General features: G+C 34.9%; 1 protein-coding gene across 2 annotated transcripts in view; it reads right to left on the reverse strand.

Moving 5' to 3' along the window:
* LOC145695209 (UDP-glycosyltransferase UGT5-like) overlaps window positions 1-25,587 on the reverse strand; it is a 227,318-nt gene that overhangs the window by 42,471 nt on the left and 159,260 nt on the right. For both annotated transcript variants that reach the window (XM_081772197.1, XM_081772196.1), the window contains exons 2-4: window positions 16,162-16,997; window positions 13,209-13,434; window positions 1,844-2,063 (exon numbers count right to left, since the gene is read on the reverse strand). In XM_081772197.1, coding sequence (XP_081628323.1) covers window positions 1,844-2,063; window positions 13,209-13,434; window positions 16,162-16,995 — 1,280 coding nt within the window. In that variant the 5' untranslated portion in view covers window positions 16,996-16,997. The remainder of the gene's footprint in view (window positions 1-1,843; window positions 2,064-13,208; window positions 13,435-16,161; window positions 16,998-25,587) is intronic.

Here is a 25,587-nt window from a genome sequence, read left to right on the forward strand (position 1 = left end):
TCTTTCTCATCCCTATGCGTTAGAAAAAATGGTTGTTTATTATTATTCTGCTAAACTAATTATATAATAATAACAATGTTATGTAAAATTAAAAATACAGAATATAGAGAAACATTGCACTACATCTAATAAAATGAGAACAAATGAACTGGGGGTGAATCTAAACTTGCCAGTAACTCTTAAAATCGATACATGCTTTTTAAAGCTAGTTTCAAACTCTATAATCAACGGGACTCTAGGATAAGCAAACTGATCTGTAAGAACTCCAATATTACATACCATCAGCAAACTATTCTAGTAATAAAGTAGGCCTGCTCATCAGAACACAGTTTATTCATATTAACCCCTTACTGTATATCGTTAATTATGGCACCCTAGTTGTTGATAAATACTTTCCGCCGGGCCACTTCAAACACTTTACTTTTAAATTCTGTCCATCATCATCCTCAGCTCTTAAGAAAAAAGTATTCTTTCAAATGTTGGAACGGTAAAATATTTTCGTTCTCCATCTTTATAAAAACAAAACCAATAAAAGTAAAATAGATTACTGGTATCATTGCATTCCTAGTTCGCTCATTGAGTGTATTGATTTGGAGCTGTCAAAATCCACGACAAAATCTTCCAGGTGCTTGCAATCAGTACACGTGAGTACCCTAAGGCGGTCCTCATCTTCCAAAATCAGCAAGTGACACTACGAACTTATCTGTTTCTCTGTGTTTCAGTGACTGTTGGTCTCTGACATACGTAGTTCATGTTCGATTGTTTCATTCTGAGAAATTCAATTACAGGAAAGAAACATTTGTTTCCGAAAAAAAAAAAAAATACATACGTATATTGTAGTTACTCATCCGAAATGTAACGCGAAAAAAGTAACGTAAACTAGGCACGTTACTTAAAATTTTGTAACGCGTTACCGTTATAGTTACTTTACAGAAAATGTAACGCGTTACTAGGAAACGTTACTTAAAAAGTAACACGTTACAAGTAACGCGTTACTTGCGCTACGTTACTTCCCAAGACTGCCCATGATTCAATAATAGAACATGCCATGTGGATGATCACCGTTAACTGCTAAGATGTTAATGTGATCCCACGTAAAACAAGAAGGTCCAAGAGACTCAAAAACAACTTCTTTGGAATCCTATGGAATCCTATAGCAATAGGAGAAAATCCTCCGAACTTTATATTTTTGGAGTACAACTCCTTTCTAATAATACTATTAAATTAGTGGATGTGTATGTGAAGAAAATGACATTTTAAAAAAGTACAATAATTCATATGTAATTAGCAAGAACTCTACTTAATACGTAACAAACGGGTAAACTAGTGGTTAGCGGTAAGTGTAATCTTATCTAGTTTACCAATAATGAATGTTCAAATATGTGAAAATTATGTCGAAGAATTTCAGTGTGAAGAGCCTTCTGTTTTCTTTACATTTCTGTATCCCCCTTTTTCCCGCCAATTCAACTTGATGATTTCGCACCCTATAATTAGAACATTCATTGCTGTGTGCTGTGTGCAGTGCACTTTAGTAGACATACAACTGAATTTTTATATCCCTACAGCAAAATGGTATAATGTTACGCATAAAAGGTAACAAGAAGACGCTATGCAAATCCAATACAACGTTTATGCTAATAAAATGGACACACATTACTAGGCCAAAATAGTACTAGATACTTTTCATACCTCAATAGTTTTAAAATAGATATAAATGGCACACAACCGAGAAATTTTGATATTGATCCATCTGTAAACGTATTGTTCCAATCATGTATTTACACAAAAAGTAGTAAAATATTTTCTTTACATTTTCTTAAAATTTAAAAGTAAGATTACTTACCTTGTTTCGTTGATGATTGAATTAAAAACTGCAACTAGGTTTTCTACAGAGATGTCCATTAAATTCACTCTGATGCCATAACCGGAGTCCGCTGCATGTTTCGCGTGGACTTCCTGCTCTGCTATGAGAGGCGTAACAACTGTTGGTACTCCATGATAGACGGCTTCCTGCATGCTCAGTGCTCCTCCTTGGGTAACGAACACTCGGATTTTGGAATGCGCTATAATACATAATATATTAAAAAATTTAATTCGGCATTCTCTAGTAAATCACACACACACATATATTATATATGACTAAAATTTTAATGACTTTACATTTACTGTCAGATCAAACTAGATGTGCTGACTAAACAAGTAGCAGTGTTACTCGTACACCACGCAATGTAGTTTGGTTTGCATAGCGTGATAATTTCTCAGTTAATATTGAAACCGGTAGTTGTACCATATTTCTACCACTTGTAGTTTTAGTAGAGAGATTACAGACGAAATATATTCTTGGAGCGCTTAATTGGTTACAGAAAACGTTTCTCGCTCTCTATTATCGTTTTAAAGGATGGAAATGAAATACAGTGAAACCTCTCTAAAGCGAACAGCCGTGGGGAATCAAAAATTGTCCGCTATAGATAGGTGTCCGCCTTCAAGAGGTTTCAGTACTTTGTTATGTAAATTAGTCAGCAAGGTAATATACAATTAGAAAAAATATGTTTGCATGAATCACGTGTTTACGGATATTACATGCATTATCCTCTTTCATCCTTCGAGGCACAGCATGGAAATAACATGTTATAGTTCTCTGCACTTTACACTTATCAGTACTTCCTTCGTTTTCAGTATGGCGCTTTAATTTGTGGGGTAATTGCAGTCCTGAAATGTCCTTTTTGAGACAATATACATACCTGAGAGCAAAAAATTCTAAACTTGTCTTCCAGTTGGTTAGAGACTCCAATGGGACAGTAGCATAACATGTCATCCATAACGGCGGGCAATTGTCAATCACTTTTGTGTCTAAAACAGTTTGGTTGGGAGTGGGATGCAAGCAAAGGACATAAAAGTGTTGTTAAACAGAGATGCTTCGTCTGGATTTCTGAGCAGACAGTTGCCGAGGCAAAATGTTGTCACAATGCTTCCTTGGTGACACGTGTATGAATTACTAAAAATGTATTTTTACTACACTTTTCAACTTATTTCTAGAGAAAGTGTCCGTAACATGGAGGTAATTAATACCTATAAAAGACAGAAAAGATTGTCCGTGTCCGTACTAGAGAGTGTCTGCTTTAGAGAGGTTTGCCAATATGCTTTTTCCTATTCCAGTGTTTGGGGATTACAAAATATGTCCGTTAAGGGAGGTGTCCGCTTTATAGAGGTGTCCGTTAGTAGAGGTTTCACTGTATATTCTTGGGAGACTTAATCGGTTACAAAAAACTGCTTCCCGCAATTAATTGCCGTTATTGTTCTACAGTTTTCAATTATTAAAGTAGAAACGAATTATTTTTCCATTTCCGTTTCGAATATAACCTCCATCAAAGAACTCGATTCCTAACTTCTGACCCTCTACATCCTGGCCAAGATTGATGGTGATTCATCAAGTAGTTCTTGGAATCTTTTGTCTCCTGGACAGATAGACGCACGAACAGACAAGACAAGTATAAAATGGTAAACCCTAATAAACTAAATATTTCTTGTAATATATATACACACATACACACGGGATGGAATCAAAAGGTTTCGAGACTAGTTCTGCTTACAAGAAAGTACTTTATTTTATCTACGTTTACAGATTATCACCTTCAAAATAGTTGCCTTCTATAGGAATACAGCGCTCAAAGCGTTTCTACCACTGTTGGAATGTATCCTGGAAGTTTTTTTTCGAAGCGTGCCAACCACTTTCTGCGATTCGCTCTGGATCTCCACAATGGTGATCTTTAATCTGGATCTTCAGCTTCGGGAAGTCTGCAGAAACCAAATATGGCGAGCACGGTGGGTACGGTAGTGCGATTATCTTGTTTCTATTAAGAAACAAACGTATGAGAAAAGCAAGGTAACAAGATGAATTTTTGTTGTGGAGCAGCCAGTTTCTCGCGCGCCACAGATCCAGTCGCTTTCGCCGAATGTCCTTCCTCAGACCCCTTAAAACCTGTCAGTAGAAGTCGCTATTTACTGCCTGCTCTTGGGGACGAATTCGTGATTGATGGTGCCATGAACGTCGAAAAAGCCGATGAACATACATTGGTCGAGTTGAGGACCTCCCTAGCATTTTTCGGTAGTGAAGATGATGGGCTCTTCACTGTGAAGACTTGTTTCTTCTCAGAGTCATACCCGTACACCCAAGTCTCGTCACTGTTAATGACTCTCGACATGAAGGACGGGTTATTAACGTCTTGCTAACGAAGTTCTTGGCAGACTTTGACCCGATATTCTTTCTGCTCCTGGGTCAGCAGCCTGGGGGACGTACTTGCCAACAACACGGTGCATGCTCAAATTACACGTGAGAATTAGCCTCACTATTCCGTATGATACCGATAATGCCAACAATGTTGTGGATTGTTCTTCGACAGTCCTTATGCGCAAGTTGCCGAATGGTACTATCTTTTTCGGGAGTTGTGCTCGTAGAAGGCCTTCCTTATCTTTCGTCGTCTTCCAGTGATGTTCTTCCGCTCTTGAAGAGAGCGTGATACTTGAAACACCTCGAATTACTCATTGCAGCATCGCTGTACACTTGCCGAATCATGTCAGCGTCTCTGTGGCGGATTTGCCCAGTTTCGCCAGAATTTCACGTTTGTTCGTTGTGCTAAGTTGCTGTTCATGATGAAATCGCAGACGTGGTAACGCATGTGGTCAGAGTAGCACAAGCTGCACAGTTCCCGATGTACACAGGACGATGATGTCTCTTGGCACACTGGCTTATGAAAATCGTTGCTTCCTGTGCCTGTGTGTAGTCTTGCGCTGCCACCTGTTGGCGTATTACAGAACTAGTTTTTATGCGAGGGTTGGTTGAAAAGGTTTGAACCTTAGTACGAAGAATAGCACATACTCAAATTAATGTGTGAACTTTAGTTCTTTTATACGTACTCTTAAGATGTCCTTATTATAATCTCTTCTGTTCGGATTCCTAATAGGACTAATTTAATATACAAGTATTAGCCTTTCGGAAAACGAAAACGATTTTTTTTAAATCAATGAATTGTACCGCGAAAGGTGAAGAGTGCACCACAAGGAACTACACACGATAAAATATGTGCAACCGAGAACTGAAATAGCACACAACACATCACGTAGTCAATAATAATAATAATAATAATAATAATAATAATAATAATAATAATAATAATAATAATAATAATAATAATAATAATAATAATAATAATAAATTTAGAAACCCGAAGGTAGTTAAAATTTCAACCATCGATTTGGTAATTAGTAGATTGATAAACATACAACCTAACAGATAATATTGGAAGAAATTACGCAGAAAATAAGCTAATTGAAGACTGAAAATGGATCTTTAACTTTCTTTTTGGACACTATCTCGATAATCGGATTTAGTAGAACTAATGAACTGAAGTGGGAGCAGCTACGCTAAATTTAATGGATATTTGAGTAAATATTCTTAAATTACTCGATAGAAATGAGGAATAATCACCATTGACATTCATGAAAAAAAAAAATTGAGGGAATATGAATTAGAAAAGAAAATAAGATTTTTTTTTTTTTTTTTAATTTGCGATCGGAACTGGTTGAAGTTTAACACACCATCCAAGACCATGCAAAGGTTTTTAAGATTTGCGTTTATTTAAAAGAAATGTTTTGGTTTTAATTATAAGGAAAAATGTTTCAAACATTAACACACACAGATACTTTAGAATGAATACGAATCTTTGTCTTGTTTTGTAAGAAAAAATATTCTTTGTACATGGTGCATTCGATATACATCCTGATAGACAAACTTAAAATTTTGAGTCAGATAGACAATACTGCTGTATATTCAATTTCTGTATGTTAAAGTAGATTACTCTCTGAAATAACTGGCACAATAAATGACAACTCAAAGTATCAAAATTGATTAGACTAAGTTACTGGAAGAGCAGAAAAGCAAAAACAAAGCAAACTTATAAACCGATGCAGTATCGCGAAGGAAGATATAATTTCAAACACACAAGGAAATTTCTATAATACACCAGATACATAACTCTGTATTTGTAGAAGTAAACCTAATAAAATTTTAGGAAACTGAAAACAACTACCAGATATAATGAAACGAAAGGAGAAAAGAACCTGACGCTTTTGTAAAAAAAAGGGACACCTTCAATATTCGTCCTCTAAAGAAAATTAGGGAGAGAAAACAATAACTGTATTCCTACAATTATCCGTATAGGAACTCCACTAGAAAGCACGGAATTTTACACCAGAACTACTAAGAAAAGGAAATTTCTATAGAAAGAATGAATATGCATGCCTCTTTTTTGATAAGAAACACGGGTACAGAATTAATGCAAAAGAAAATAATAACAAATAATAACGAACGTATAACAAAGGGAAGAGAAAGAAAATCATTTTCGTTAGTTAATGGTATGCAACTCTCTGCGAAAACAATATCGCAGATATTCAAAAATGAAATGGAGATCTTTCAAACAAAGTTTTGCACGCCCAGACCAGTAATGAAATCAGTAGGGAGAGGTGCAACAAGGAAAATGACAATTATTTCTGTTCTTGAGGAACATGGAAGTATTACACAAACATAAGCAATAATCTACTTTTAAATAATTTTTTTTTTTATGCTATAAAATTTCGAAGTAGTCGAACATGATCTCTTTGTTGTCAATTTTAAGTCTAGCTCTTCAGTAATAGGATGTTGATTCAACAGTGGATTAGTGTGTTATTAAGAACCAAAGAAGCACTTAAAACAAAAGTCATATATACGAGACGAGATTTGTCGCAGCTATATCAGATTAAAAGAGAATTCCTCAAATTATGAAGTCAGTATAATCATAGATGATATTATGGTCCAATTTTTGGTTTGCATCTCAATTCTATGATTTTGTGTACTCAACTCCGATACGATGTGATACCACTTAAAACAACGCTCATATTAATATTATATATATATATTGTGACCACAAGAACACTCCGTGATTTTAATTAGTTATAAAATTAAAACCTTTTGGAATTTTGTGTTCATTTTTTGCCTAAAGATATATCAACACATACTTTCATATGTGATATGTGTTCATTACAGACACTGGATGTAGGCCCCACGTGTTATGCGGCAAACATCTATTCGATAATCAAGCTAACTCTACACTCTTCAAACTCGACCGGCTTTGGATGGTCTTTAGGTTTCAACTTCTGCACCAATTGCAAATTATTGCGCATGAAAGAACAAGCGTTTGCGTAACACCTTGCTAACAATGCTTCTTGGCAGTGGGGTATTTAGGATTTTGTTCCGAGAGGGGCTATGAACATTCTCCTGAGTACGTTTATATACTAGGTCTATGTAGGTATACAGTTATTATACATACTATGTATAAATTTATCTATTTCGGGGGAAACTTGAGCCCTATAGCCACGCCCCTAAATACGCCACTACTTCTTGGTATTTGTAGTTCTTGGCTAACTCTGTGCACAGATATTTCTGAGCTCCGACAAAGGTTTCTCTCACGCGATCAACAATTTGCTGCGGCACTGATGGTCTGCTGGAATGCTCTTTCCGGTTGTCACAGATGCACCTTTTTTCTACGAAATCGTTGTATCACTTCAAAATTGGCTTGTCCGAAGGTGGTTTCACATCAAATTTGCGCCTGAACGTAGGCACAGCAACAACTCTCTTTGTTGAGTGAAATTCCAAAACACACCAGCTGCGTTGCTGTTTGGATAGCGCCATCTTGAATTCACTGTCTTATCTAGTGAAATGTTAGAACATGTAGGAAAGTAATAAAAATGAAATGAAATGAAATCTTTGAGTTTTACGTCCCACGGTTATGCCGGTTAGGCTAAAGGAGACGGTGATAATGAGAGATGAGTGAAAATGGTGGAATGAAGAAAGTGGGAGGAAACGGGAGTACCCCGAGAAAACCCACGAGCACGGTGTTTGTCCACCACAAAGTTCACTTGGCGGGGGCTGGGATCGAACCCGGGACCCCAAGCACCAGAGGTGAACGCTCTACCACTGAGCCACCGTGCCCCCAAGTAATAAAAATGTTTTGAGTTAGTTTTCATTTTATAGTTAATCGAAATCACGGTGTGCGTTTGTGGACACGCTATGTAGCCCTACATACATATACCCGGTGACTGGTATTTCTGCAATTTAGGGGTTAACTTCTTTAGTTACGTTTATGCGAAAATACCACCAGGTAGAGCTCGCTTCTCTCTCTCTCTCTCTCTCTCTCTCTATTCTCTTTTGAATGATGATAACTCAAAATTTCCATTTTATGAGTTGCAACACTCTTCCACTGGGTGTGCGATATTTATATATATATATATATATATATATATATATATATATATATATATATATTGCCGAGAATCACAATGGCAACAGATATACTTAAATGCTTTTACAGTGTTTACTGAATTAAAATATTCTTGAAATGGTTTGGTGGTTAGCACGAAAACTTAGAATTTGAATAGCACTTATATATGGGAATGGGCTGAGAGCTGGGTAGAAAATCTGTCAAGATTACAGCCACATAAGACAGGCGAGGAATATGAAGGAAACTAAAATTGAAAATATCTCGTTGGAAGAGAATGCTGACCCGATTCTATATGAAAAAATACAAACTGAACTGGGGAGAAGTGTAGATGTTCCGCATGTACTTGAAGGAGGAAAACTTTTTGCATCGTTTTACGAAAACAAAGAAAAAAGAAAGGAGAGAAAGTAAATATAGGACAAATGACTGAAGATCTGTCACAAAATATTTGAATGAAATGAAAAAGTTAAGACGAAAGGCAAGGAAAGAAGCTATCATTTTCTAAGAAATAAGATGCTACTGAATATGAGGCATTTTATCTTAGATATTTTATCTGATATTGGATATTTGACCTAAGCTTTTCGAAGAATTTTTGATCTTTATTAAATTCTATTTATTCAATTAATAAAGGAATTTATAAGCGGAAAAGAAATTAGTTTATGAGAGAAGCAAAACAGAAGCAATGATTAGTTGAAAAGAATCGATACTTATAGTAAATAAAGAGAGCCAATGTTAGATAAAGACGATTCATTCACAAATAAGAGTTAGGTTCAGTGGTATGGATTCCTAAACACCCTGAATTCATGTGTCTCTGTAAGTAAATTGAAGCACACAATAGTACGTCACATTTCCTCTTTTCACTCATGAATTAGTAGTACTTGATTAAAAGTAGCCGAAAATATATGCATGGAAAGGAAACAATAAGCACATTTTAATTTTGTAAAATTTGCGCTTGTTTCAAGTTCAAGAGTGCCAAAGTTGAAAATGAGGGATTGATTTCCTACTGTCTTATCCAGAAAGTAGAACAATTCCTTTATTTGCAAGCTCTTGCTCCGCTTTGCTCAAGTAAAAGAGGAAAAACTTGATAGGTCTATGTTAAACACATGTTAAATAATGTTGTAGTCTACTCTTAAAAGAATAATTCTAAAGCAGTAGGTAGGGAACCTCGGTGGCTCCGTGGTAAAACGCTCACTTCCAGCGCGAGAAGTCCCTGGTTCGATCCCAGGTTGTGTGAATTTTTTGGGAACAACATTGTCAGTACGTTTTTTCGGTGCTTTTCAGTTTTCTTTCACATTCTCATTCACAAATTCTTTCACTTTCATTAATTATCCTTTTTCTTTTCCCTGAAGGGCATAAAAATGGGACTTAAAATCATTTTATTTAAAGCCGTAGCTGATTGCTTACTGCGTTGCTGTAAATATGGGTTTTATCATTGAAAAGTAATTATTCCTTTCCGTAACAAAGCTACGAAATAAAACTTTAAGCTCCTAAGGATGGTAAACTAGACATGCCAGTATATATCGTCCAAATGTAACAAAAAACTAATCTTTTTGTCAATATAGTTAACAAGAGAATAATATTTTATTGTTGTCGTCTTGCGAACAAAGGAAGCCGGCTAGATTGTGACTTCAGAACTAGAGTAATGTAAACATGAAAAAATATGAGAATTGTAAAGGTAAAACTACTTATAATTTTAGGCTCTAAAAGAGAGAACATATGGGAGAAGAAAATAATAACATACTGCGAAAATGGAAGAAAATACTAACAATAAAAAACACACACACTTTGTACTAAAACGTAAGTGGACTCAAAAAAGGATATCTGCCTAGACTAAAGGTAGTTCTGAATCGAAACGAAAAAAGACCCTAGCTAATGTACCAAAAAGTTTTATATAGACAGTTTGTTAATAAGAACGTGAGAACTTCATAATGGAATAGAACGGAAACTACAAAAGACAATGAATTAGCATTATTTTTATTGTAAACAACCAATAGTATTATACAGTTTAAAAAAAAGCTCACAGTTTTCATTTGGGTCTAGAATTTCTAAGTGAAGTCCGATTTTCATGTGGTTTGTGGTAAATGATGAAGGAAGGATGTGAGATTTATGGAACTATGTTTACTGGTGCATTTTCCTCTAGGATAATATCGGCCATGCCTCAAGAAAAACAGCAAATATTCGCCAGTGTATCCTACAATTGGAATGAGATGGGGTGTGGTGTGAAGACTTGAGTTTTTTTCGTTAGATGACAACCTCGCCAAGATGAATAAGATATAGGAAACTGGGCCGTTGTATTGGGAATTGTACTATACAGTTCTGTACTACTTTGTGAGTATGATCAGGACATAGTGAGAATACTGTACCGTACTCTTTGGAGCAACATAAGTTTATCGTTAAAAGTTTTTGGAGAACCAAATCTGTTGTTGCTACGCAAAGGGCTTTAGAAGCAAATTTGCTTCACGTTCTGCCCCAGACAAGAACATAATATGGTCGCTAGTGAATAAATTGCAAGAAACAGGATCGCTCTTGGGTGAGACAGGGAAGTATAAAACTCTGAAGACGGGTGTTGCGGGAGATGTCAGTTATCGATTCCTTAGATCGCCCAAGAAGTCTCTCCGGTGTTTATCACAAGAAACTGGCTATAGCTATTCAACATGTGATTTATTAGTGTTACCACTAACACTTAATTTGTATTCTCGCTAACACTATTTGTATTCTGCAATTTCGTTTCAAAAATCCAAAACCCAATTTGAATTGTAAGGTACACTGGCGAATTTTTGCTGTTTTTCTTGAGGCGTGGTCGATATTACTCCGGATGAATTTAAACCAGTAAACATAGTCTCATAAATCTCCCATCCTTCCTTGATTTGTCGCAAACCATATGAAAATCGGACTTCAGTTAGAAATTCTAGACCCAAATGAAATCCGTGAGGTTTTATTTATTTTATTTTTTTTATTATCCTGTATTTTGATGATAATATTCATATGTCTCTTCTGATACGATGAGTGAAATGGATTCTGGGATGATTGTCCAGGTTCAAAATACATTCTGTGGCTCTATGGGTCAACAAACTTAATTTTCGGGCTTAAATGTTAAATGATCTGTTATAATTAAACGTTAAATTAATAATATTATCTATTACATTCATACCTTATAAGATGCTCTATTTAGTTGTTTTAGTTATTTACAAGAATTTTATTTTTCTATTACAACAAAAGGCTAGGTTTAAATTATTTTCATTGTTGCATCTGCATTATCTCACAGTGTTAACACCTTTCATGTAATGATTTGACAGAGGTGGGGAAGATATTTAGAAGTAGTTTCCATAGAAATGAACTGTACAACGAGATCTCTGTTTTAAAATCGATATCACACTTTTTAGGAGTAATAATAAGATTTTTCTTCAACAGCGACGAGCTCCAAAAATATAATTAATAAGGAAGGCGTCTATAATCGCTAATGTTTTTGTTTGTTTTTTACATTTAATTTAGTATACTGTTTGGTTAGTATTAATGGTAATATTTGTAGTGAGTAGCTTTAAGTGTGCTGATGAAAAAATTTGATACAAACAATTCAATTTCGAATTTGAATTTCCAAATACTCAAATGCCACTTGCCCCTGAGTATGCCTTCGATTCTATTTGGCAACCCTAATTCTGAGGGTCGCAATTTTGCATAACTTTTGCATGCAGTAAATTCATAGTGGTGCGTTCAATGTTTCTTTGCAGTTCACGAATTGTTTGTGGCTTATTCTCATAGACTTCAGATCACTCCATAGAAAATAATCCCAAAGGGAGAGAGAAACGTGATCTGTACTAGTTCACATCACCATTTCATCATAGAATCCGTCCAATTCTGTCTTATTTCGATAGTAAATTTGAATAATTTCTATGTGTTGTTGAATTATGATTTATCCCAGTTAATTTGCCTCAAATGTTTGGATACAGCTGTCACAGTTTAACACTGCCAACCTATGTAGTTAATGTTGCAAGAACATGGCAGTTTCCTTGTGGCTAAGCGGTTAACGTACGCACGCTTGGTTTGGGAGATCCGGTTTCGATTCCAGGCGGGAGCTCAAGTGGTTCGGATCCCATGTTAAACTGTAGGTCTTATATAGCCTCGCTTCTGAAACGAACGCTAAACTGAAACCAAATCAAATCAAGCCAAAACACGATTTCAAAGTTATGACGTTCTTATTGGCAATCTTTATATAGAGAAGTATTATTTTGAATATCTGCTAAAAACATGTGCATATACAAGGATGAATACATCAATTTTCGAATAAAGATGACACTCGTTTATTAAACTTGGTATTATCTGGATCGAACCACGGATCTCTTACGTCCAGGGACGAGTATTCTATCGTTGAGCTCATGTTAATATTCCCTCCCCCTATACACAACACTTCCATTTTCGCTACTATCTAGGTAATATCGAGGAAATTAAAAGTAAAAATCTGAAAACATGATCTATTCAGTGTGTTCTGTGAATGTGGAGTTAGTCGCGGACTCACTAAGAGGTCCAGGGATCCGGAGTTTCCAGAAACAAATTTTGAAAGAAATGAACAAATTTTGAACTGTAAGGTAGTGCCAACTATTTTGTTAGGAAAATTCATATTGTAATCTAGAATTTCTTTTTAATATGTGTGTATTCTCTGCCGTAGACGATTTTTAATAGAACTAGTCAACTATGATCCAAATAGCTGTTTCGAAAATTTTCTAAACGGTATTTTAACGTACACACATAATATATGTACATGCAGTACATAATATCAAGAAATGTCTTCAGTGGCTCAATTGGGTGAGAAGAAACTAACAACTCGAATACAAAACAATAAAATCTCACATTTTTTGAATCATACCCAAAGATGCTTAAGAAAGGTGAAAAATAGAAACCTACCCAGTATATCTTGTTGGGGCATCCATTTTTTAGTTTTAACATTCGGAGGGGAATCAGCCATGACTTCTCCTTCCCATTTCCAAAGAACTTTCTGGGGTAGCCTTCGGAAGGTATCTAATAATTTTAATCGAAGATGTTCAGGCATTTTGGAACCTTGTATTGTTGATCCGAGACTGAAGTAGATAAAACCATGTTGCTGTGACGACGATACAAATTCTTCCAAATCCTGTCAAAGGAAACAAAATTTTAACAATTGACCAAAATTTTAACTTCGTTTTTATGAATACATTATCAAAAATTAAATTGGGAATTTGTTTGATTTGCAATCTCTCCGTCCAAATTGCAATGCTTAGAAGCGTATATACTGCACTATGCATTATTTATGCACCTCATTTTTTTTCAAGAATTTCCTATGATTTATTATTTATCAACTCCTTTAAATTCAACCTGTTTATTGACATACCCTCTAACTTCTGAGATGTCAATGAGGAATGGTGAGAGGAAATATTTCATTAACCCCTTGGGTACCAGTGACATCCATGTGGATGCCATAAAATACTTGATTGCAAAATAACAGTGACATCCATGGCGATGCCATGAAAACATATCCTTTATTAAGGGTCGTATTAATCCTGGAGATGATGAATTTTTTTAGTGGATGCAAGGCACGAGTTAGTTCTACTATTTCTCCTTAGGTGACAGCACCTTACTGACAGAAAACAAAACAATGTTTTGTATCTGTAGATGGCAGGCCTAAGGAACATGCAATTACAACACGTACGTATTTATTTTGACGATAGCAACTTGGAGATCGTATTTTGAGATGTGAAAAGGAAAAAAAAAACTTTGTTTTTGTTCTCCGGTCAGTGTTGCCAAGCCAAAGCAGCATAAAATCCCTTCAAAACATCAGAATTTCCCTTTTTCAGTCCTAGTGTTCCACAATTCAAATAATTGTTTTCTTTTTTATCAGTAATGTAAATGCTCTTTTCACGCTTGCATAATAACTATGCCCTAAATAACAGTCTAGACCAGAGATGCAAATAAGCACTCGCCCGGCGCGAGTGGTTCATCGGTGCGGGCGAGTATTTAGTATCATACTTAAGGTAAGTAAATCATTTCTATTGTGGGATTAGGGCTAGTAGTTTTTTTCTTGGGCGAGTAAAATTTTGTTGCTTATTTGCATCCCTGGTCTAGACAGTCTTTTAACAGTAAATGAAGACGGTATTACAGCCCGCACATAGGAAATTGACACCTCGAACGCAAGGAGTTAAAATCAGTTCAATATCTTTGAGTTTGCACAGTCATGCATACATACTTAAATACAAAATTCATTTGCTACTCTACTTTAGGTATATCTTATTCCTTATATTCAAAAGAATCGAAAAGATAGTTTTGAAGTTAATTGTGCTTACAATGTACACAGCATACAATATCTGTTGAAAATACTGGAAACAAAATCGAAAGTCAGATCATGATACAGGATTATATATCGTCATGGTTTCATCAATTTATTTTGCTATAACGCTCTAGAATGTAATTTGATACTCACATTAAATTCTTCACTTGTGACAATAATTTAAACGTAATGGTAAACAACTTTTAAAATCCAGTCATATTTTAATCTGTAATCCTTATAAACAAGAATGAATTGCAAATTTGAATTATAATGTAACCTTTGATATACTTACTTCATGTAGAATTTTCAGCGATAATTATAATGTAACCTTTGATATACTTACTTCATGTAAATATACACCAGAAAACTTAAAATATGGATGTTGTCGCATTTCTTAAAAGTGTTAAAACGTGGTGAAGATTTATTGCCGAGTGGTAGCAGAAGAATGACAAAACCATCGTAATTCTAGAGGTCATGTTTGATGAATAACACTTGACTAGTGAATATTCAAGGCTGAGATTAAGGTTGTTTAACAATGGATGAAGAAAGAGTACATTGAAGAGTCTATTAATCTTTTGCGATCTTTTTTTTTTTAAATAGTTTTTTCGAGTGTGTCTGAACAAGTCTCAATTTATTTGCTAAATTACAGCATTTACTATTCAGTTTCTTACAGGTTCTGAACAGGTTCCGGATTCCAAATGGCAGATTATTACCATGATGTAGCAAAAACAAGTCGAATCTTGACATTAGACGGGAATGAACAAAATTAAATATCAAATCCCATTCGACAAAGGATCGCAAAGGGTTAAGAAATAGATGTATAATAGATGGAGAAGACAAACGTACATTTTAAGAACAAGTTATTTTCATGAAGAAAATATATGAAAACTTTTACTCATAAATTTCAGCTCTTGCCATTTGCTCAGAGCTTCCCAAAGATTTTGGCACATAATAATAGCAATTAAAAAACAATATCCTGATAAATTTAATTTTTTTGGTCTCTTGATATAAGCAACAGACTAGTTGGGCAAAAGAAAGCATTTGTCCTTTCACAGTTTACTAACAAATCAATATCACATTATATATATATATACTGTATTAAGCAACTCGTTGTATTTTCAGTTTCAATCGTTGGTTCATAGACCTGCTTATTTCAGTCGCAGTGAGCAATCATTGCTCCTGCCTACCAGAGTGCAGAGTCTTCAACATAATTTTCTTATTACTTCCTAGGGAAAAAATAAGTTATTCTCCCCTTTGGGAACTTGCACATGGAATCTAATGTCTTACTCTTAATTTCTTTCATTTTCATATTTATTATATGCTGAGTGTGTCAATTTGTCGAATTCCCAGATTTAAGCATTGATCCAAAGATGTGCCTCTTTCAGCTTCAGATAGGAATCATTGCTCTTGCTTTCCAGTACTGTTTTAAATATCATTTGTTTATTACTTTCTAGGAAAAAAAGATAATTAATAACTTCTTTTGTAAAGTGGGCATGCAATATTATGTTTTAGTCTTAATAGTTAATTTTCAAAATTTGATTATCTGTTAGGACTTACTTCTGGTAAAGGTTTCCCCTGCTTACAATGTAGACCTCCAACTTCAACAACATTAGGCATGTTTGGTTTAACGTATCCAAGAGACCAGTGAGAATTAGTTAGTACAGCACTGGCATTTTTATGTAGGTCATACAGTGAAGGAATATTATCTCCAAGTTGTTCTTCCACTACTCGCTGCATCCGAGGAAGATATAAATGGTTAATGAACACGGTAGAGGATGTTGCAATAATAACATTTACAAATCTTTCTAAGAAGTTCATTCTATCAGAAAATGTTGACATAAAGAACGGAGAAAACGAGTACATATTTGGATTTCCTAGTGCACTATTAGTCCATGGCATGGGTAAAGATGGAGCAACGAGTATAAGTGGACACTTAAAGTGATGGGAGAGCACAAGAAGGCATTCAGAAAGATACGCGTCTAAAAGAAACAGATCAAAATGTTCCGTCGATTTCATCAATTGCGTTATTAACGGGTGTTTTAGAAGAAATTTACACATATCAGCCATGCCATCAAACATATGCCATAGCGCAAACCATGACATATCAAGTTTGCTGCCGAAAAATTTTTCTCTGATTTGGACCAACCAATCTTCTTTTGGATCTCTAGAAATCACAAGTTCTTTCACTCGTGGGATTTCCTTGTGGTGTTTACTCATTACTATTGATATTACATCGTGTCCTCTAGCTGCCAGTTCTTCTATAATAGGTAGAAACACGTTCTTGTGGCTTTGGACGTTCATAGGTATAGCAACCAATATTCTTGCTCCGTCAATGTCCACAATACACATTGAAACCATCGCAATGTAGATTAAGTAATGGAATGATTCCATACCTGGAAGACATAGAAATCAATCATGACAATATTAGATTACAAATAACCTTGAACATTACGAAAAATGAGAACACTTATTTCTTCTTCCTCGATTTCAGTAAGTATCATCTCGTACATCTCGGTGCAAATTTTCTTGATCTAAACCCACAAGAGACAAGCCTGCCGAAGATCTTTATACCTTCCTATATAATTATTAAAAATACGAACGGGCACAATTTCCTTTCCTATTGAATTCTTTGTATTTTTCCTTCATATTTCTATATTAATATTTTAAGATTCACTAGTATTAATCGTAAACCATAATGCGTTTTTAATTGTAAGACTTCCAGGAAGTACATGAATGTAAAACTTCCAGAAAGTACATGCATGTAAGGCTTCTACGAGGTACTTGCCTGTAAGGCTTCCAGGAAGTACATGGATGCCAGATCTCCAAGAAACAATACCTTTGAATTTCTTGATAGCTCTCAGGGAACTGGACTCAAATATGTAGGCCAACCTTGCAAAACATCACAAACATTCGATATATAACTATGCATAGTGTTCATGAGATCGCACTCTTCATGTGCTGGAAACTGATATACCTATGTTAAAGCGTGCTGAAGCACGTAATTAATCATTAATGAATAAATAATTATGGTTTAATGGGGGCGTCGGCAGTGATACTATTTGCTCCCATTACGACGTAATTAACCAGTTCTAATATATTTAACGGAAAAACGACAAACTCGAGGCTCCCAAGCAACTACTGTGCAAAGGAAAAATTATAAAAATATCAGAGATATAGACAGAGAGAAAAGGAATAAATGCATAATTATAACGGAAAATTTAACGTTATTGTGGTTAAACAAAAGGCCGGTGCAATAGCCAATAGATTATGTGGTAAAAGTGAGACAGGAGATGGACTAATTGTTAGAACTAGTAAATTTTCCTATAGCGGAAAAAATGGTGCTTTATTGGTTTCTAGAAAATCTTAATTATAAATACACACTGAACTTATTTCTCATAACATTTGTTAAGCCCAAGACCGAAATTTGATAGCCAATAGCTCAGGAACTAAAGGTCTTCACTTGACCAAATTTGAAATAATGTTACAGAAGAGCTTAAAAAGCTTAATACTCGTTTGAAATACCGTAGTGTTCAAGTATTTGGCTCTTGAGTTGTTGGCCATCAAACTTTGGGTTTGGACTCAGTTTGAAATAAGTTTTTAGTTGAAATAGGTTTTTATCACTTCGATTACAACATTGGGTGAACACTGTCAAGTTCATACTATGTGAACTATAGAATAATTTTGCACCAAGTTTCAGTATCTTCCGATAATTAAATGATTCGCTTGCGGAGTAGCGAATTGGCAAAATAGCTTATTACCCTGTCAGACAGTTTCCAACTTTGCAAGTATTTTGTTTTTATGTTCGAAAAGCATTAGTTGTTTGTTTATAGAACAAATTCTGTCAAAGATACCAGAAATATCAAGCTACCTGTTGCAACCGTTGCATTTACCAGATCAATGTTCAGGAGTTTTCAGTGAGCATTGAAAGCTTATTGTGGCGAAACTGCTTACACCTATCTTATCTAAATTCAAAAAGATATATGCATAGAGACTAATCAGCGGTGGAAACAATAGGAAACGTCGCTTACATAGGTCTGAAGGGAAGACATTGGACGTTTGAAATCAGAATCAAGATAAGAAGACCTTAATGACTAAAGAAACTGTGGAGAAAATGTGGAAAGGGAGGCATGGATATTAGAAAGGGAAAATTTATATAGAAACATAAATAGTGAATCAAAAGAAATATGGACATAGGAACTAAATCAAAGTATAGAAGTAAATGTGAAGAGAACGAACGAATGATAATTTGAGTGTTGTGAAAAAGAATTAGATTTTTGCTCAAAAGCTCTTTGTTTTTATCACTGTTTTAGATTTTTATTAGTTGGTGTGTGTATGAAGTTGTCGTTGTTGCATTGCTGTTGATCTTGAGTTTGAGAGAGCCTTTTCTTGTATCCTGAATCTTGATTTGGCTTGAGGAAGTGCTCGAAATGGTAAGGATTCAACCCCCCCCCCACTGTTGCTTTAGAAACGGATAAATATTTTGTAAAAAATCATTCCAAGAAATATTAGTTACATTCATATTTACTGTTCGTTACACCAGGGATGCAAATAACCACTCGGGTCGCGGTGGCTCAGTGGCATGGGCTCTCTGATTCGATTCCAGCTCGCGCCAAGTGAACTTTGTGGTATACAAACACTGTGTACGTGGGTTTCCTCGGGGTTCTCCCGTTTCCTTCCACTTTCTTCATTCCATTATTTCACTCATTTCCCATCATCATCGTCTCCTTTAGCGTAGTCGGCATAAACGTGGGACGTAAAACTCGAAGATTTTTTTCTTTTTGCAAAGAACCATTCACCCACTCGCCCGGGGCGAGTGGTTCATCGGTGTGGGCGAGTATTGAATATTAAGTAAATGACTTCTATTATGGGATGTGAGCTAGTAGCTTTTTTCTTGGGCTAGTAAAATTTTGTTGCTTATTCGCATGCCTGCATTACACTGTTGTTTCTTTAATCGAGGAAGTTACTTGAAACACAGTTCATTTGTAATATGGAGTGTTTATGAACTATAGCGTGATTTTATTTATTTTAGAGAGTTCTCAGGGAACTGTTCTTTGGTTTTGTTTTTGTAGTTATGTTTAGTACAATTGTTTCAATTAGTGGTATTGGTCTACGGAGCTGACTTTTTCCTTGGAATCGTTTGTGTAACGCGGACAGATATGTTTTTTTGTGTTTAGTTGAATGCAGGAGTTTGGTGCTACGTGTTGGCATTGTCACGAGAAATTTGAAGTATTAGGTCGATTGAATAATTAAATTCCAATGCATACTTACAAATTACCAACGAGATACAGAATTCAGTGCAGTGTTGGTCTTTTAATCTGGAGCTCTGTGCTCGATTTCTGGCTCCTGTCATCCCAACTAACGTTTTCCCTGACTTTCTTCATTAATCAGGGAAAATGAATGATGCCTTGAATATTACTAGGATCTATTCACGGTTTAGGCACAAAACCTCGCGGATCTAAACTTCGCGGACCTAAACCTCGCCGCCCAAAATCTCGCCTGGCCTGAACCTCGTGGTCCTAAATCTCGCGACATATAGTCTCGCCTGGCCTAAACTATGCAGTACGTAATCTCGCCTAGGAAACAAATGTCAGTATAAAACCTTATCACAACGATTTCTTTGATGTATAATGTTTTATATATTGCAATATGTATATATTTGGTAATAAGTTGGTCAAGTGCTATATATGGAGCATTGGACTGTATGGTTCAGAGACTTGCACATTACAGAAGTTAAAGAAGAAATATTTGGAGAGCTTCGAAATGTAGTGTTGGAGGAAGATGAAGAAGATAAAATGGACAGAGAAAGTAACAAACGAAGATGTTTAAAATAGATAACAGAGAAGAGGACGCTTGTAGCCAGCATCCTTCGTAGAAAGCCCAATTACATTGGACACATCTTGCGAAGAAATTGTCTTCTTCATACCGCCATAGAAGGAGAGATGGAAGGAAAGTGGTGAGGAATATGAAGAAGAACACAACTGATCGACAATTTGAAAAATAGAAGAAAATATTGGGAGTTAAAAGAGAAAGCTGAAGATCAAGAAACGTGGAAGAAACTTTTCCAGGCCTAAATCTAAAATCTAAAAAAAAAAAAAAAAAAAAAAAAAAAAAAAAAAAAAAAAACTTCCAGGACCTGCCAGAAGGCAGAATAGTTAATTAAAACAATAATAACACATAATTGCATTAAAATAACTACGAGGAAAAGTTTCTAACGCGTGCTTTGGAAAATTATATATAATGAAAGAATAAATCGACTGACTCACTGATTGACTTATAAAAATATTAGTCGTAGAATCTTGAAATTTTGTATAAATATTCCTCGCACCCGAGAGTGCAAAAAAAAAAAAATTTTAAAACATAAATATTCTTGGAAATGTTTTATTTAAAATTGGGGAAGGGGAATTCACACCCTTATTATTAACCCATTTTAAGTCCAAGCAGTAAAAATGATTGGGAATTACCAGAAAAAAATATTATGCTATATTCCACCAAAACTGAATGATTTTATTTTAAGAAAAGCTTTTGTGCATTTTTTTTTTAGATCACATAGTGCACATGTGCAAGCAATGGAGAAGGGGAAGGGGTTAAATCATTCTTCATTTCTGACCGATTTCAAATCCAAGGATTGAAGATTGTGTGTTCATTTTACATTTATAAATCAATTCATTACAACTCGTCAATATTTTTACGCTTCCTATCTCTAAAATAAATATGTTACTTAAGTCTATTATTATTATTATTATTATTGTTGTTATTTGTAACGGAATTGCATATTAAAAAACTCGTTGGGTAAATTTTATGGAGGGGTTACATCCCGCAACATTTCTGGCCAAGCGAGATTTTGGTCGGCGAGGTTTTGGCCACGCGAGGTTCTGGCTAGGCGAGATTTTGGGACGCGAGGTTTTGAGTAGCGAGCTTCTGTCTACGCAGGATTTTCGCCCGCGAGATTTTGTCCGTATCCCCCGATTCATTTCAAAATTCTTTCAACCTTTTCCAATAGCTTTTGAACCATAGTTGCAGACTGTCAAAAAAGCAAATAAATAGATAATAAATTTTGAAAACTGAACACAATTTCAGTTTTACTTCGTTTCTTCTGTATAAGAAAAACACTGGAAATGACATTTTCAAAAAATCTCAGAATTAAAAACTAAATTAGAAAATAAAAATTGGAAACAGAAAAGAAGATCGGATAGCTATTGTGTTTTTAGATTGGGCTAGAGGAGCTAACTGGGCCACGATCCTAGTTTGTGGTATTTGTTCAGCATTAAGATACTGTTAGTATCATAGAATGCATATTATTAATTTCTTATCAATAGAGACCGGATGTTTAGGCACTAAAAACCTGGAAAATAGGCAGGCAAATAGGCACAAAAATTTACAAAATAGGCAGTAAAATAGGCACTAAAATGTAACTTGAAATAATGAAGATAAATACTCAATACCGTTAAAAAATAGATTCAGGTCATAGATAATGTTCAAAGAATTTAGAAACATACTTATTTGTTAATATCTTCTTTTATTGTATATATAAAAACGAAGCTTGTTATGCATTCCATATATACTGGGTGAACCTGAAAGATGAGCACATACTTCGGGAGTTGATTCGTAACATTCAAGAGGACTTTTTGTTTTCTTTTCATGTCACGAATCACCTCTCGAAGTATGTGTACATCTTTCGGTTGCGTTGCAATTGTCAAGATTCGATTTTCGATTCCAAGTTGGCACCACTATCATTCGTACACGATACGGAATTCGACAAAATACAAGACGACTTTTTGTTTTCTTTTGATATCATTAATCACCTCCCGAAGTATGTGCACATCTTTGAAGTTCACCCTATATATATATATATATTGTAGCACATGTTTGTAATATATACGTACGTATATATAGGTAATATATATGTATACGTATACGTAATATACGTATATATGTATGTATTATTTATATTATATAAATTATATATTATCCCAATGAAGGGTTATTTTGAAGTAAATGCATAGAATAGGCAACATTAGGCACTAAAGCAATTATTTAGGCAGTAAAGGTCGAAATAGGCAAAATAGGCAAAATAAAAATGGCTTAAATCGAAACTATAACCTCCCATATAAACTTTAAAATGTTATTTTCGATCATATCTTTAATATTAAAGAATAGGCATTTTGCCTAACATCCGGTCTCTACTTATCAATCATGAAAAAAAAAATAGAAGAAGAAGAAGAAGAAAGATATATAGTCATTTAAGAGTTACAAGTTGTTACAAAGGGCGAAAATTAATTCTCAAATTGTCTTAGCTCGAAAATTATGGAAACTAACTGAAGTTGCCGAAAAAAAAAAAATATGAATAAAGTAGAATAAGCTTCAACTTATAGGTTCAGAATCTCACGTAAGGGTGGTTCACTATAGAGACAGCCAAATCTGGATGGCCCTCCCGCTGATCCAATGGCTAGCGCGTCTATCCCGCATGGACGTGGTCTCGGGTTCGATTTCCGGTGGAGCATAAAAATTTGAACACTTTACGGGGGTTTTAGATTTCACCTTAAACTAAAATTGTATAAGACCTCGTCTCGTATACTTATAGACTCGGTGGTGCAAAGAGACGCTAGACTTCAGTAAATAAACAAACAACAATGGATCTGGATATCTCAGAGTACATAAACATCACGGATGTTCGTACCTGCTGTTCCTTCACGCATTTTACTATAACAAATGGTTTCTTTATTGTAGGTGCGCAAAGTTTGTTCTATTTCTGTGTAGTTTATTATGTATTTTTTTATAAATTCATTGAATGAATGGACACTAGAAGTTTAATGGTAACATACTGTAATTGGCAATGTTTGCTCCCGGCTCTACAAATTAGCTTAGTACACTCTAACGATTAAATTTTATGTTATTTTGAAAATAACATTTAGTGGTATATCACGTCAATTACTTATTTATGTATTTACTTATTTATTGAGAAGCATAGATCTCTTAAAACTCCATTTAATACTTGCCGTGTTTGTGTGTGTGTATCCATCCGGAAGGAAAGAAAATCTTAAGAACTATTTGATGGATCACCATTTATTTTGGCCAGGATATACATGGTCAAAAGTTAGGAATCAAATTCGTTGATGGACATTATATTAAAGCCGGAAGTGGTGCAAATCAACCATTTCCTGTCTTAACGTTAATCATTATAGCGCAAAAACTGTAATAGATAGCCAGAAGCGGTTTCCTGGAATCGATAATGCGTTCCAAGGATACAAGTACATTTTACTTCCATCCTTAACTCTCGACTAAAACCGGGAATGATAGAAATTCACTGCCACTTCCGGTTCTAATCTTGATCTACATAGACCTAACACCAAGAAAGCGGTTTTAGAATCGATTTAGCGTTCTAAGAGTAGGTAACATCGTTTCTCTTAACCTTCTGTTCAAGCCAAAAGTAGCATAAATCAGTTACTTCCGGTTTTAACATTGATCACTGCAGAGTAAAAATGGCAATAGTTAGGGAGAAGAGGTTTTCTGAAATCAGTTAAACGATTGAAGAATATACATTCCATCTCCACTCTATTTGCTAAAATCAGAAGTAGTAGAAATTCACTACCTATTGCGGTCTTAATGTTAATTCAGAAAACATTACGTCACATCAACCAAACTCCTTCGCCCGGTGTATACGTGAAAATGTTACTTGTCTATTTATTTATCTATGATTACTTACCTCTGGTAAAAATCACCTTTACTACGATTTTTAATAATAAAAGCAAAGTAATTGGGGTTAATTAAATATACACAACAGTAAATTCGGTAAGAATGCAATACTCAAAAGATCCTACATATATATCATCCTTTTAAAAGTAGTGCAAATGAAGATATCACTGAAACACTTTGTTCTTTACTAGATTAAGTGAAACAATTACGTTTATCTCAATCTGGGAAGAATGATAATATTACTCTCTTATCAGCTCTACTTCTGAGTAAATTTGTTGTCTTATTTTTCCTACTTAACTTTTTCGTATCAAGATTATCAATAAATAGAATTATTTAAAATTATTCATGTTCAGATCTACCATCGAACTATCTAATTATTAGTTACTACTAAAACATTCTAACAAACCAGTACAGTGCATAATTACTTCCGAAGGATCATTTTTGGTTATTCAATTGTAAGTTTTCACTGAATGAATTCTGAATGAATGAATTCTCAGCTTACCGAATAAGTAATAACTTGCAAAATTGTATATTGCTTGGGGAGGGAAGTACTTCAAAAGATTTCGGACTTTATGGGGCATAATCACTCCCGAAGGATCATTTTTGGTTATTCAATTGTAAGTTTTCACTGAATGAATTCTCAGCTTACCGAATGAGAATGAAATAATAACTTGCAAAATTGTATATTGTTTGGGGAGAAAAGTACCGGTACTTCAAAAGATTTCGGACTTTATGGGACTCGTATTCCAGCAAGTTTATTTTCGTCTCGTGAACCGGTACTAGGAAATATTGTCCCTATGTTTAAATTGAATTGGGGTATAATCCTTCTTTTTCTAATATTATATATATATATATATATATATATATATATATATACTTTGTTCGAATTATGCAGGGTGTAATTAAAAGGTACGGCAGAATTTCAAGGGTAGATTTCTTATGGGCACAAAAGCAAAAAAGTTCATATTACCATATGCCGGGAAATGCATCGTTACAGAGTTATGGTCATTAAGACGCCTGAAGGTGTGAAATAGTCACATTTTGGTCACCCATTGATGTGACTCAATTTAAAGCTCAATAACTCAACCCCTAATTAAACTAGGAAGATAATTTTGGTATCAGTGTGTTTGTGAAAGACGAAGCTTTCCGTCGATATACATTTTGTGTATGTATGGGATACCACGGCAGACGGGGGAGGATAAAGTATGTGCTTTTTCGTTTGTTTCATCAGGATTTTGATAATGACATTCCTTCCTCCTTGAGGGCACACTCATAAAAATTGGTATATGA

The sequence above is a fragment of the Thermobia domestica genome, chromosome 9, assembly GCF_964235325.1.
Source record: "Thermobia domestica chromosome 9, izTheDome1.hap1.1, whole genome shotgun sequence".
NCBI lineage: Eukaryota > Metazoa > Arthropoda > Insecta > Zygentoma > Lepismatidae > Thermobia > Thermobia domestica.